The 14653-nt window shown below is 44.1% G+C and overlaps 1 protein-coding gene and 1 pseudogene across 6 annotated transcripts in view; one reads left to right on the top strand and one right to left on the bottom strand.

The window, feature by feature from the left end:
* LOC132216951 (zinc finger protein 420) overlaps positions 1 to 7674 on the bottom strand; it is an 88224-nt gene extending 80550 nt beyond the window's left edge. For 2 of the 6 annotated variants that reach the window (XM_059666706.1, XM_059666705.1), the window contains exons 1-2: positions 7259 to 7674; positions 5877 to 5926 (exon numbers count right to left, since the gene is read on the bottom strand). Coding sequence is in view for 1 of the 6 variants with exons in the window: in XM_059666705.1 (XP_059522688.1) it covers positions 5877 to 5909 (33 nt within the window). In the remaining 5 variants the exon portion in view is untranslated. The remainder of the gene's footprint in view (positions 1 to 5876; positions 5927 to 7258) is intronic. The other 4 variants (XM_059666709.1, XM_059666711.1, XM_059666712.1 and 1 more) reach the window with 3 other exon arrangements.
* Positions 7175 to 10501, top strand: LOC132216245 (rhombotin-2-like; annotated as a pseudogene).
* Positions 10502 to 14653: the final 4152 nt, after the last annotated feature.

The raw sequence follows: 14653 nt of genomic DNA, 5'->3' as shown, positions 1-14653 counted from the left end.
AAAACAACGAGAAAACCCACTGTGTGGGAAAACATATTTGCCAATGTCATATCTGATAAGGGCCTAATCTCCAAAATTTATAGGGAACTCATACAACTTAACAAAAGAAAGATAAACAATCCAATCAAAAAATGGGCAAATGACCTAAATAGAAACCTTTCAAAAGAGGACATTCAGAAAGCCAAGAGACATATGAAAACATGCTCAAAGTCACTAATCATCCGAGAGATGCAAATCAAAACAGCAATGAGTTACCATCTCACACCTGTCAGACTGGCTATCATCAACAAATCAACAAACGACAAGTGCTGGAGAGGATGTGGAGAAAAAGGAACACTTGTGCACTGCTGGTGGGAATGCAGACTGGTGCAGCCACTGTGGAAGACAGTATGGAGTTTCCTTAAAAAACTGAAAATGGAACTCCCATTTGACCCTGTGATCCCACTTCTAGGAATATATCCCAAGAAACCAGAAACACCAATCAGAAAGGATATATGCACCCCTATGTTCATAGCAGCACAATTCACCATAGCTAAGATCTGGAAACAGCCTAAGTGCCCATCAGTAGATGAATGGATTAGAAAACTGTGGTACATCTACACGATGGAATACTATGCTGCTGTAAAAAGGAAGGAACTCTTACTATTTGCAACGTCATGGATGGAACTGGAGAGCATTATGCTAAGTGAAATAAGCCAGTCAATAAAGGAAAAATACCACATGATCTCACTCATTCATGGACAATAGAGACCATTATAAACTTTTGAACAATAATAGATACAGAGGCAGAGCTGCCTCAAACAGATTGTCAAACTGCAGCGGGAAGGCCGGGGAGGGTTGGGGGGCAGGAGGTAGGGGGGTAAGAGATCAACTAAAGGACTTGTATGCATGCATATAAGCATAACCAATGGACATAAGACACTGGGTGATAGGGGAGGCTAGGAGACTGTCTAGGGCGGGGGGATAAAATGGATACATATGTAATACCCTTTGTAATACTTTAAGCAATAAAAAAAAAGAAATTATTTCATAAAAAAAAATAAGTAAAAACTGCAGAAACTTATGCATCACTTAATGTTTGAAAGCTTTCCCCCTTTGTTTAGTTGATATCATTACTGATGGTTATATGTCTTTGGGAAACTTTAAAGTTAGGAAATGCTGATATTTCACATTACTAATTTCTAAAGCCTGGGTAAAAGAGCCTGGAGAACTTCTGAATATAGAGAAGTTCCATGCAGAGAAGAGGTACCCCTGTAGAGGTATCAAAATATTACATGTTCTAAACAGACTTAACTCCTCAAATATGTTCATTTTACTTGTCCCAAAATAATATCCACAAATATAAAACTTTAAATAATAAATTGTTATTTTTCCCTAGTGGATTCCTCTAGTACAGGGGTGGGCAACCTTTTTGTGAGTGCATGCCCAAACCAGCAAAATCTCTGACTCAAAATTCTTCTGCGTGCCAACCCTAATTTTTTGAGAACATGCCACTGTGAGAATCTTTAATGTGAAATGTATTCTGTGAAAATAAAGGTTTTTTAAAAAATAAAAAAAAGACCATAGACATGGATTGACGAGAGAGGTGAAGAGCAATTTCTATGCCTCTGCCTTAACTCTCCCTGCCTTCCTAGATCCGACCAGTGTTTTGGTTTCATCCACATACGCTTGTGAATCTTTGTTCTCAGTGATGAATTTTGTTAAGTCTCCTAATAGGAGTAGCCTGATAGATGAAAGTAGTAGCTCATGCATATCTCTGAAGGTCATAAAATATAAACCTGATGTAAAATCTCTGTCATCAGTGATGCAGCAGCAAAAGTCCCACTGATAATATCAAACGGAGTCATAAAGTTTTCTGTTGGACTATCAGTGTACATGTATACATTAAAAAATAAATGTATTTTTCATCATTATATACTGTGTTTTTGTCACTCAAATGAATTTTATTATTTCTTCAAGGTTCCTCACATATGTACACCTTAAGAGATATCAAGTAGGCGTAACATGTTCTCAAAAAATTAGGGTTGGCAGGCAGAAGAATTTTGAGTCAGAGATTTTGCTGGTTTGGGCACGCACTCACAAAAAGGTTGCCCACCCCTGTACTAGAGGAATCCACAGGCAGCAAAATCTCAGACATATGCCGAAGCAATTTCTTCACTGATACTGCTCCTACGGCAATGGAAACTACAGAGAAAATAAACAAATGGGACTACATTGAAAATAAAAAGCTTTTGCACAGCAAAGGAAACCATCAACAAAACAACAAGAAAGCCCACTGCATGGGGGAATATATTTGCAAATGCTATCACTGATAAGAGTTTAATCTCCAACATTTACAGGGAAATCATACAACTTAACAAAAGAAAGATAAACAACCCAATCAAAAAATGAGCAACAGACCTAAATAGATACTTTTCAAAAGAAGACAAAAAGAAGGCCAGGAGACATAGGAAAACATGCTCGAAGTCACTAATCATCCAAGATATGCAAATCAAAATGACAATGAGGTACCATCTCACACCTGTCAGAATGGCTATCATCAACAAATCAACAAATAACAAGTGCTGGCGAGGATGTGGAGAAAAAGGAACACTCGTGCACTGCTGGTGGGAACGCAGACTGGTGCAGCCACTGTGGAGAACAGTATGGAGTTTCCTCAAAAAACTAAAAATGGAACTCCCATTTGACCCTGTGATCCCACTTCTAGGAATATATTCCAAGAAACTAGAAACACCAATTAGAAAGAATATATGCACCCCTATGTGCATAGCAGCACAATTCACCATAGCTAAGATTTGGAAACAGCCTAAGTGCCCATCAGTAAATGAGTGGATTAAAAAACCGTGGTACATCTACACAATGGAATACTACACTGCGGTAAAAAAGAAGGAATTCTTACCATTTGCAATAGCATGGATTGAACTGAAAAGCATTATGCTAAGTGAAATAAGCCAGTCAGAGAAAGATAAATACCACATGATTTCACTCATTTGTGGAATATAATGAACAACATAAACTGATGAACAAAAACAGATCCAGAGACAGAGACGCATTGATCAGACTGTCAAACCTCAGAGGGAAGGTAGGGGAGGGTGGGGGTAAGGGGGAAAGATCAACCAAAGGACTTATATGCAAGCATATGGGTCTAACCAATGGACACAGACAACAGGGGGGTGAGGGCATGAGTGGGGGGTGATAGGGGGAAACTTGGGGATAAGGACACATATGTAATAACTTAACCCAGCGGTTCTCAACCTGTGGGTCGCGACCCCTTTGGGGGTTGAACAACCCTTTCACGGGGGTCGCCTAAGACCATCGGAAAACACATATATAATTACATATTGTTTTTGTGATTAATCACTATGCTTTAATTATGTTCAATTTGTAACACTGAAAATACATCCTGCATATCAGATATTTACATTACGATGCATAACAGTAGCAAAATTACAGTTATGAAGTAGCAACGAAAATAATTTTATGGTTGGGGTACCACAACATGAGGAACTGTATTAAAGGGTAGCAGCATTAGGAAGGTTGATAACCACTGACTTAGTCAATTAAATAAATAAATAAATAAATAAATAAATAAATAAATAAATAAATGAATGAATGAAGTATTTATACAACTCAACAAAAAGTAGGGAATCAATCCAATTAAAAAATGGGCAGCCCTAACTGGTTTGGCTCAAGTAGATGGAGTGCTGGCCTGTGGACTGAAGGGTCCCGGATTTGATTCTGGTCAAGGGCACATGCCTGGGTTGCATGCTCAATCCCCAGTGGGGGGCTTGCAGGAGGCAGCCAATCAATTGTTCTCTCTCATCATTGATGTTTCTATCTCTCTCTCCCTCTCCCTTCCTCTCTGGAATCAATAAAAATATCTTTAAAAAATATATATGGGCAGAAGACTTCAACAGACATTTCTCCAAAAACGACATACAGCCCTAACCAGTTTGGCTCAGTGGATAGAGCGTCAGCCTGCAGACTGAAGAATCCCAGGTTGGTTCCAGTCAAGGGCATGTACCTTGGTTGCGGGCACAGCCCAGTAGGAGGTGTGCAGGAGGCAGCTGATTGATGTTTCTCGCTCATCCATGTTTCTAAGTCTCTATCTCTCTCCCTTCCTCTCTGTAAAAAATCAATAAAATATATATTTTCAAAAAAGAACATATAAATGGCCAAGAGACACATGAAAATATGCTCAAAGTCACTAATTATCAGAGAAATGCAAATTAAAACCACAATATCACCTCACACCTGTCAGAATGGCTATTATCAAAAAATCAACAAGTGCTGGCGAGGATGTGGAGTAAAGGGAACACTAGTTCACTGCTGTTGGGAATGCAGATTGGTGCAGCCACTATGGAAAATAGCATGGAGTTTCCTCAAAAAATTAAAAATGGAATTTCTGTTTGACCCAGAAATCCCACTTCTGGGAATATATCCTAAAAATCCCAAAATACCAATCAGAAAGAATATACACACCCCTATGTTCATAGCAGCATTATTTACAATAGCTGAGATTTGGAAACAGTTCAAGTGCCCATCAGTAGATGAATGGATTAAAAAAAACTGTGGGACATTTACACTATGGAATACTATGCAGCTGTAAAAATGAGGGACCGCTTATCCTTTAGGGCAGCATGGATAGGCCTGCAAAATATTATATTAGGTGAAATAAGCCAATCTGAGAAAGATAAATATCACATGATCTCATTTACTTATGAAATCTAATGAACAAAATTAATTGACGAACAAAATAAGACCTGAAGCAGGGAGGCATGGACCAGACTGACATACCTCGATGTGGGGTTGGGGGGATGTGAAGAGATAAACCAAAGTACTTATATAGCCCATGGACACAGGCAATAGGGTAGTGAAGACCAGGGGTGGTGGGAACAGGCTGGGAGGAGAGGGGGAAAGGGGCGGGGGGACATGGGAGATATCTGTAATATTATCAACAATAAAAAATATATATATTAAATAAAAAGTTAAAGATTCAACTAAATGCTGCCAACAAGAAATGCACATAGAAGCATGGAACAGACTGCTGAATCTCAGAGGGAAAGCAGGTAGGCAGCAGGGCGGGGAGGGGAGAAGGAGATTAACCAAAGAATTATATGCATATATGCATGACCCGTGGACACAGACAATAGTGTGGTAAAGGCCTGGGGGGAGGGGGCAGAGGAAACAGAGACAGAGGAAACAAGTGCAGGGAGGGGAAAAGGGGACATCTGTCATACTTTCAAATAATAATTACAATTTTTTTTAAAGAAATGCACTTTAACCATCAGAATACAAATAGGTTAAAAGTAAAAGGATAGAAAAAGATATACCATGTTAACACTAATGTAAAAAGCTGGAGTGGCTACATTAACTATCAAACAAAGTAGAGGTCCCAAGCAAAGAATATTACTGGGATAAAGGATACTATTTCATAATGATTAAAGGGGCCAACCCACCATTAGGACATGTAATCTAAAATATTTATGTACCTAATAGTAGGGCTTCAAAATAGATGAAGCAGAAACTGACAGATTTTGAACTGAAGACAGAATAAATTACATAAGATTGGCAAGTGATAAATTTTAGCAGGTTCATTATACTTTTGTGTACATTTGAAAATTTTAAAATGTTAAAAAAACTATGCTGCTATGTCATAAATATGAATTTCAAATCCATTATTCCTTAACTTAACGAATATTGGGAAGCATCTATCACAATTTACTGCTCATATTCCTTGCTCCCAATCTATAGAAAACTGCCTTGTCCCTGCATTATTCGAAAACACTTTAGCTAGGAAATTTCAAAAAGAAAAAGATGCCTATGTCCTGAAACAAACAGAGGGAGATCAGGAAATAGAGAAAACATCTACTCACCCTGGACTTTGCTTTTGAATGCATGACAGCCATTTTTCCTCCTCTGGGCCCTACTCTCAGGAAAAGAAAATGGAATTATGAAATACGAGGCCTTTCTTAGGTCATATTCTAAATTAGACCATACCTTTGTCTGTCTCCCATCCCCCAATCTACCCTCATTTAACATGGAGAGCAGTCAAAACAGTCCTCCACTTTCTGTATCAGAAAGAAAATCACAGCTGTCTTGGGCTAGAATTTATTTCTGGATTCAAAGTTGTGCACTGGAAACAGACCCCTACAGGGGAGTGTTACAAGTTCTTAAGTGTGTGGCTTGCCTCATACAGCACACTCTCTGAAAGCCCCATTACATTTATGTGGCCTTTCTTTAAGGTATTACCAGCTCTAAAATTCTCATCCCAAGACCAGGTGTGTGGCTTAGAAATAACTCATTCACAGGCTCAAATTTCTGACTTCTTGTCACTTCTTGCATCCAATACCCAAAGTGAGAAGGCACCGGAAAGCAGCAAGGAACCTACAACTGCAATCCCTGGGTGAAGTAAGAATACAGAATAAAGCAATCAATAGAGGCCATGTCTGAACAGGGGAAAGGGAGAGGGTCCTCACTGTGGCCAGAAAAGAAAGAAGTCCTCAGGGAAGGACAAAGCCAGGTGGGACTCATGACCCACAGGCCGACTCTACCCCAGAATGAACCCCAGAAATACCAAAAAACAATTTTACCTCTGTATCCCACTGAACTCTCATATGGGCACAGACCATAAAATATACAAATGATGACACAAAGGGACACAATCCCATTTCCAGCCAGAGTCACCTTCACCACGTTAATACTATACTGTCAGATCACCAAGTCTTAAACAAAATCCTATCATTCAAGCACATCCAAGCACCCTGTCAGGGACACACAATGGCCCAAAACACCCTTTCACAGCAGCAATTTTACTCTTTTCACAATCTCAAAGACAACACGGCCACACAAGTCATACAATAAGTCAAAAAAACACAACCAAGTACCAGGTCGAGGAAAAAGCAGTCACAAACACTAAACCACAGCAACATTTGTAACACCTCAAAGTCACCGGAAAACCCCAGTAATACACATGATACGATCACATCCACAACCTCAAAGTGACACAAGAACATCTAAACATCCTTTCACAACAGCACTGTCGCGGACCTGTAACAACACCAATCATAGCCGTATTATCAAACCGTCAGAGTCATAAACAACTCACACAAACACTTAAACACAAAACCACCGTCGCACACGCCCATTCACTTAGACAAGTCACCAACACGTCATGCTTGTCTCACAATACAAATCCACAAGAGACACGGCCACACAAGAAATTACACCGACGCTTCCTCCGAGCATCGCCGCCCACCTCGACAGAAGGCGCAGTTCAGGATCGCCCTCGGGGTCCAGTGCGACTTCGGCTTCGCGGGTCCCACCGGCGCTGGCCCAAGCTCCTCCACAAATACAGCTCTCCCCCAAAGCGAGGCCCCCAAGTCGCGCGAACAAACGGAAAGGAAGCCGCCTTAGGAAGCGGGGGCTCTGGGAAATGTAGTCCAACCACTGGAAGGCTGTGGCTGGCCGGCGAAGACGCTAAACGATACAGCCACCTAGCGGGGCTCGCGGATCCCGCCGCCAGGACCCGCAGGCGCCCAGGGCCGCAAGGCGCAGGCGTCGGGCGCCAGCGGCGGTGGGGGAGGCCGAGACCTGGGGTCCCATGCGACCAGAGGGTGGAACGGGCCGGCGTGTCCACTGCCGGGGACGAGCTGGGGCGAGGCGGGGCGGGGCGGCGACCAGCCAGAGCCTCGGATGAGCAAGAGACCCTTTTTGTGCCTCGCCTGGCCCTTAGATGTGTGAATGCGGGTCAAACAACGCGAGATGTTGTCAGGCACCCTGAGTCCCTCAGTGGCCGGGTTTATTTCTCCCCTTGTGTGATTCTTCCTGCTGTTGGGTGTGGTGTGATCCGTACTTGAAGACACATGGTTTTGGCATATTTTTTATAACTGTGTGGGATTGCCTGATAGAGTAGGGACCTCTGCTATTGTGCCTTGTTTGTTTTGTGTCCATAATTCAGTATGGTTGCGTAACTGACTGGATTTTTTTTTATGTAAAATGTACTTTTCTTGTACCTGTTTCAGTGTCTGTAAGAGTTCGACTAGAAATAGAGCATTGTGTGACTGAAAAAACAATGGATGGTCAATTATTTATTACTTGAACACTAATTTGATGATCTGGAAAAGTTATCAGTTTATTTGGCAAATAAATGATTTTTTTTTTCCTCAGAGCAAATACATGCATTATGGGGAAGACTACAAAATTAAAATTAACATCTTTTTTAAAAGAAAGATTATTTCAAAGCCAGCCATAGAGTAACTGTTTTTTCCTCTGCCACTGCCCCCAAAAATAGGCATCCATTATTTTTTACTATTAGGGGGACATTGTTGGATAAGATTGAGAGGCCATTGACTAATTAAATAATAATATAAGTTTATACATAAGAAGAGTGAATTTTAGCAGAGTCCAGCATTCGATTTCCTGAATTCCAGGTCAAACCCTTCTCCCATTCTCTCTCTCTCTCTCTCTCTCTCTCTCTCTCTCTCTCTCTCTCTCTCTCTTTCTTTCTCTCTCATCTAATAATAGACAAACATGGTAATTGACCATACCTTTGCTATGCCTCCCATTGGCTAATCAGCACAATATTCAAATTAACTGCCAACAAAGATGGCGGCTAATTTGCATACTGCAGGCAGGGTGGGACAGCCAAGCCGCCAGCACGCAGCCATCCAGGGCAGGCCCGCCCTGCCTTGCTGCCCCAGAAGCCAGCCTGCTACGTTCTGAGCCAGGGCCTGAGGGTCTGAGCAGGATTGGGGCCATCCAGTCTTGCCATCTGGCACAGCATAGAGGCTCTCCCCTGGAAATCTGGAGATTTCATGCAGAGCACATGCAGTGTGAGAGCTCACTGCAGGAGCGAAGACTCCACCCATCAGATAGACTACCGGGCTACAGGGGGCCCAGCTCCCCTAACCATGGGTTTGCAACACACTCAACAAACAGCAACTGGCCTTGAGCAGAAGTGGGAAGGATACACCCCATCAGCCCTAGGCCTTGCTGTCCACCAGGACCTGTGAGTGTCCGGGAGGAGAAAGGAGGTGGCATAGGCGCCAGGAACTAGCAACAGGTGTGAAGAAGGGCAATTAGCTGAGGAGGCAGAGGAGTGACAGCCTCGGTCTGATTGGAGAAGCCACCAAATTACATCATCTTTGGAACAACAGTTCTGAAAAGAAGCTATTTTCCATCCTGGACTTGAAGGAACTTGTGGAGAGGCAGGGAGCACGGTGACTGTCCTTGAGCGCGGAGGGGTGAGCTCGCAGCCGAAGTGCCCTGGCCAGAAGAGGCGCAGGAGCGGCGGTTCCTGAGCACTCCACGGGTCCGAGTCATAAAGGGAGCCCCGGCGGCCTAGCACGCCACCTCCCTCCCCAATGTACTCGGCCATCAAGAGGAAGAGCTGGGCCCGTCTGAGGAGCCCGTGGATGAGGGGCTACAGATTCCCCCATCCCTGCTGACATATGGAGGCTGCCAGCAGAACATCGGGGATCGCTACTTTCTGAAGGCCATTGACCAGTACTGGCACGAGGACTGTCTCAGCTGTGACCTCTGCGGGTGCCGGCTCGGCGAGGTGGGGCGGCGCCTCTACTACAAGTTGGGCCACAAGCTCTGCCGGAGGGACTATTTTGGGCTTTTTGGCCAAGATGGTCTCTGCGCCTCCTGTGACAAGTGGATCCATGCCTATGAGATGACGATGTGGGTGAAAGACAAGGTGTATCACCTGGAGTCTTTCAAATGTGCCGCCTGCCAGAAGCATTTCTGCATTGGTGATAGATACCTGCTCATCAACTCTGACATAGTGTGCGAACAGGACATCTACGAGTGGACTAAGATCAATGGCATGATCTAGGCATCTCTGGGAGGTGCTCCACAAAAGTCACTGTCTCCAGGGGGTCTTCAACTCTTAGGCACTTTGGGGATTGGAGGGTGGGGTGAGGCATTTCTTAGTGGGTGGTAGACCCTAACTGGGCACAAGACACAGCATCTAAGTGACATAATGCAAAAAAATGATACCCAAATGTGACAAAATGACCGGCCTTTAGGGAGGACGTATGGACCGTAGCCACAGCCTACCCATAATTACTGACATGATTAGTGAAGGCAAGGAGTGTGCGGGGAGGGGACAGCATTTGGGCCATTATAACGGAACTTTACATCTACAGATAGGGAGTTGTGGAAAGATGCGTTATGACTTTGACCCTTGGCAACTAGAAATGTGCAATTGATTTCTTTACTTCCTGGCTTCCATGACAACCCTGTTCCAATCACTGTCCTCCACACACAAGAAGGATAGGAGAGCAGCCACCCTTTTTCCCTCGGCCACTTTCCCAAGGCCTTAAGTTTTGGACCCAAGGGAAGTAGCAGAGAGACACATTTCAGTTGAAAATGGGAACTGCAACTCTTAACCACACACTTATTTAAAGCGACACTGATGAATCCCTGTTTTTAGATACCTTAGTTTTGAGGTGAGGAGTTCCACAGATTGTTTCTATACAAATGTAAAGCTAAACTCTATCAAAGTATTTGTTGTGTGTAGTTAAATTAAAAAATATTTTTTAAAAAAAGAAGCCGGCCTGCCTTGCCGCCCGGGACCCGATCCAGTCCCAGGTGGCAAGGCAACCCGGCCCCAGAAGCCCTAGAAGCCACCTGATATGGTAGTAGCTTTATCAGCATGCACTCTGAAAGTCAGTGGCATAAATGCACCAATTAAAAGACAGATTATGAGGGTGAGTAAAAAATAAAACCCACTTTAAATATAAAGACACATACAGATTAAAAGTAAATGAATTAAGCTGCAGCCTGTTTTGCTCAGTGGATAGAGCATTAGCCCGTGACTGAAGGGTCCCAGGTTCAATTCCAGTCAAGGGCATGGACCTCAGTTGCTGGTTTGATCCCCAGTCCCTATCAGAGCATGTGCAGGAGGCAACCAATCAATGTGTCGCTCCATTTCCCTTCACTCTCTCTAAAATTCAATGGAAAAATATCCTTGGGTGAAGATTAACAAAAGCAAAGTAAATGGATTAAGTAACATTAAAGAGACTATAAGAAAAATATATTCCAAATTTTGTTAGTTGTATAATGGTTATGTTTAAATTATTAACACCTAAGAAATTGGGTGAAGGGTACATATAATATGCTGTAGTATTTTATAGTTTTTTTACATGTATGAGATTATTTCAAATTAAAATATTAAAAAATTAAAAATTAATAAAATATTAATTGAAATGTATCTGCATTACATGAAAAATCTAATTGCTTCTATCATAATTTATTAAATTGTGCTAAAATTTACAAGAGTTCAATTAAAAAATATCTTAATTCTAAATGATATAATAGAAAATATATAATAGTGCAGTTATAAGCACTTATCTAAAAATAAAAATTTAAAGAAGTGAATTTAAAGAAGGTATTAGCCAAAGAAAATATATGCACAACCCATGGACACAGACAACAGTATGGTGATGGCCAGAGAGAAGTGGGGGGCAAGACTTGGGTAGAGGGGGCAAAAGGGGGGAAATGGGGACATCTTATATAATAATAATAAAAGGCTACTATGCACATTGACTGAACGGCAGAATGACCAGTTGCTATGATGCAAACTGGCCACCAGGGGGCAGATGCTCAATGCAAGAGCTGCCCCCTGGTGGTTAGTGCACTTCCATATGGGGAGTGTCACTCAGCCAGAAGCTGGCTCATAGCTGGCCAGCGCAGTGGTGGTGGCAGGAGCCTCTCCCACCTCCGTGGCAGCACTAAGAATGTCCAACTAACGGTTTAGACCTGATCCCTTGGGGGCCTAAGCCTTTAGTAGGACATCCCCCGAGGGCTCCCTGGCTGCCAGAAGGATGTCTGACTGCAAGCTTAGGCCTAATGCCCTGGGGAGTGGGGCCTAAGTAGACAGGTGGACATCCCCCAAGGGATCCTGGACTGTGAATGGGAGCAGGCCGGGCTGAGGGACCCCACCGAGTGCACAAATTTTTGTGCACTGGGCCTCTAGTGTGTGTGTGTGTGTGTGTGTGTGTGTGTGTCCACACACACACACACACACACACACACACACACACTAGCGGCCCGGTGCAATAAATTTGTGCACAGGTATGGTCCCTAGGCCTGGCTGGCAATCAGGGTGGATTGGGGCCTTCTGGTTGCCAGCTGGGCCCTTCCTTTGTTCTGTGCTGCACCCTGGTGGTCAGTGCACATCATAGCTAACGATCAAACTCCCAGTCTCCTGGTAAAACTCCCAAGGGGACACTTTGCATCATACACACACACACACACACACACACACACACACACACACTAGAGGCCTGGTGCACAAACATTCGTGCACTTGAGAGGGTCCCTCAGCCTGACGTGTGCCCTCTTGCAGTCTGGGACCCCTTGGAGAATGACCACCTGCTGGCTTTAGCCCGCTCCCCTGGAGATTGGGCCTAAACTGGAGTCGGACATCCCTCTGGCAACCCAGGAGCCCTCAGGGGATGTCCACTTGCCAGCAGGGAGCAGGTCTAGCTGCAGTCGGACATCCTTAGTGCTGCTGAGGAGGCAGGAGAGGCTCCAACCACCACCACTGTACTGGCAGCCATGAGCCTGGCTTGTGGCTGAGCAAAGCTCCCCCTGTTCCTACATTGAGCATCTGCCCCCTGGTGGTCAGTGTGTGTCACAGTGACCAGTCATTCCCAGTTGTTCTGCTGTTAGGGTCAGTTTGCATATTACCCTTTTATTATATAGGATAGAGGCCTGGTGCATGGGTGGGGGCCAGCTGGTTTGCCCTGAAGGGTGTCCTGGATCAGGGTGGGTGTCCCACTGGGGTGCCTGGCCAGCGTGGGTGAGGGGCTCATGGCTGTTTGCAGTCTGGCCAAGCCCACCAGCAGGGACCCTCACCCATAAGGGTGTGGCCAGCCTAGGTGAGGGGCTAATGGCTAACAGTCCCAGCCACCCAAGCTCCCGGTGGAGGCTGGCTGGAAGCAGGTATCTAGGATTTATGTATCTTCTATAATTGAAACTTTGTTGCCTTGAACAGAGGCTACAGCCGGCCAGGGCAGGTGGGAAGCGTGTCTTCCTCCATCACCGGGGCAACCAAGGCTCCTGCTTGCTCCAGCTCCATGGCTGTCGGCCGCCATCTGGGTTGCATTAATTTGCATATACTCTCTCTGATTTGTTGGAGACCAGGTGTAAGCTGACACGGTCCTTGCACCTGAAGGGGCTAGCAAGGCTGGGACCCTTACCCACACAGTTTTCCCAGACTTGTTTGGATGGCGGTTATCAGTAGAATGAGAGCAACCTTTGTAGAATGTGAACAGCCTTTCATGGCTTACCAAGAAGTCTGTAACTATTTACTGAGATTTGCTGTACCGAGAATCTGTCCTTCTGCTCTGTCTCTCCCTTAGAAATTAAGAGGAACAAAGAATACATTCTTCTTGACAGACCTCCCATTCAGTGTTTTGTGTATAAAAGGCATTGTGTGGTTAATAAACTTGCTGCAGTTCCTCGATTGACCTGTAATCCTCCCGATCCCATTCTCCTGTCTTTCTTTCTTTTCTCAATTCCCACCTCCCTACCTCAGCCTGGTTCAACCTGTCAGGCTGGCTCTGAAAAATTGGCTCCTGAAACCAGGGTCCTGAGGACTTGGGAAGCAGACGGTGAGGAACTCCTCCAGATAAAGAGTGCACTCATTAATGTAAGGGAGGAGCAATTTTTTGATAGTCGGGAGTAAAGCATGGGACAGTTAGAATCTAGGGAAAATGCCCTTTATGGGCAAATGTTAAAGTCTATGCTCAACAGTAAAGGAACTAAGGTTAATGACAAGCAAGTAGAAAATTTTTTAAAATTCATTCAGGAGGTCTGCCCTTGGTTTCCTGAGGAAGGAACCATTAACTTAGAAACGTGGCAGAAAGTTGGAGAACAAATGCGCGATCATTATAAAGCCCGTGGGCCAAGGAAGACCCCGGTTGATGCATTTCCTTATGGAATTTGATACGGGATTGTTCAGATCCCAGGCATGACCATAACCCACCGTCTCTTAAGCCAGGATAAAAAGAGAAGCAGTGCGATGGCACAAAACAGGGGTCTAAAAAAGACAGTATATTAAAAAGAAATAATGTAAATTTTAAAGACAAATTAAATCCTCAAGATGAGGAGGATCTTGAGGAAGCTGCTGCCCTTTATCATGATGATGATACAGGTGTTGTTCAGGCAAAAGAGGAAGAAGAATATTTTTCTGCTGGAACTGAAGAGGGTAGTGATATGGAGAATGTGTTAGAACACTTTTTAGAAACATTAAAGCTTCTTGGCAAGAAAAAGAGAAGCCGCAGGGGCCGATCCCGGTGCTCTCTGCTGCCTTGTGCAGCACCAGTTCCACTTTCCCCTCTCCAGATGGCTTTGAAGGAGGCACGAAAGTGTGGTGAGGAATTGGGCATTCACGCCTTCCCGGTTATGGAACAGGTGAACCCTCACACGGGACAGCGTGAGCGTACTTATGACCCGCTGCCTTTTAAAACCTTGAAGGAGTTAAAAACAGCCTGTGCTCAGTATGGGCCTACTTCCCCTTATACTTTAACCATCTTGGAAACTATAGCCTCAGAGGATCTCCCACCTAATGATTGGAGAGCTATTGCCAAGGCTTGTTTATCAGGAGGGGATTATCTCTTGTGGAAATCAGAATATG

Source organism: Myotis daubentonii, chromosome 15 (assembly GCF_963259705.1).
Source record: "Myotis daubentonii chromosome 15, mMyoDau2.1, whole genome shotgun sequence".
Classification (NCBI taxonomy): Eukaryota; Metazoa; Chordata; class Mammalia; order Chiroptera; family Vespertilionidae; genus Myotis; species Myotis daubentonii.
Note: the sequence above shows the minus strand (reverse complement) of the source record. Positions and strands in the feature narration are given on the sequence as shown.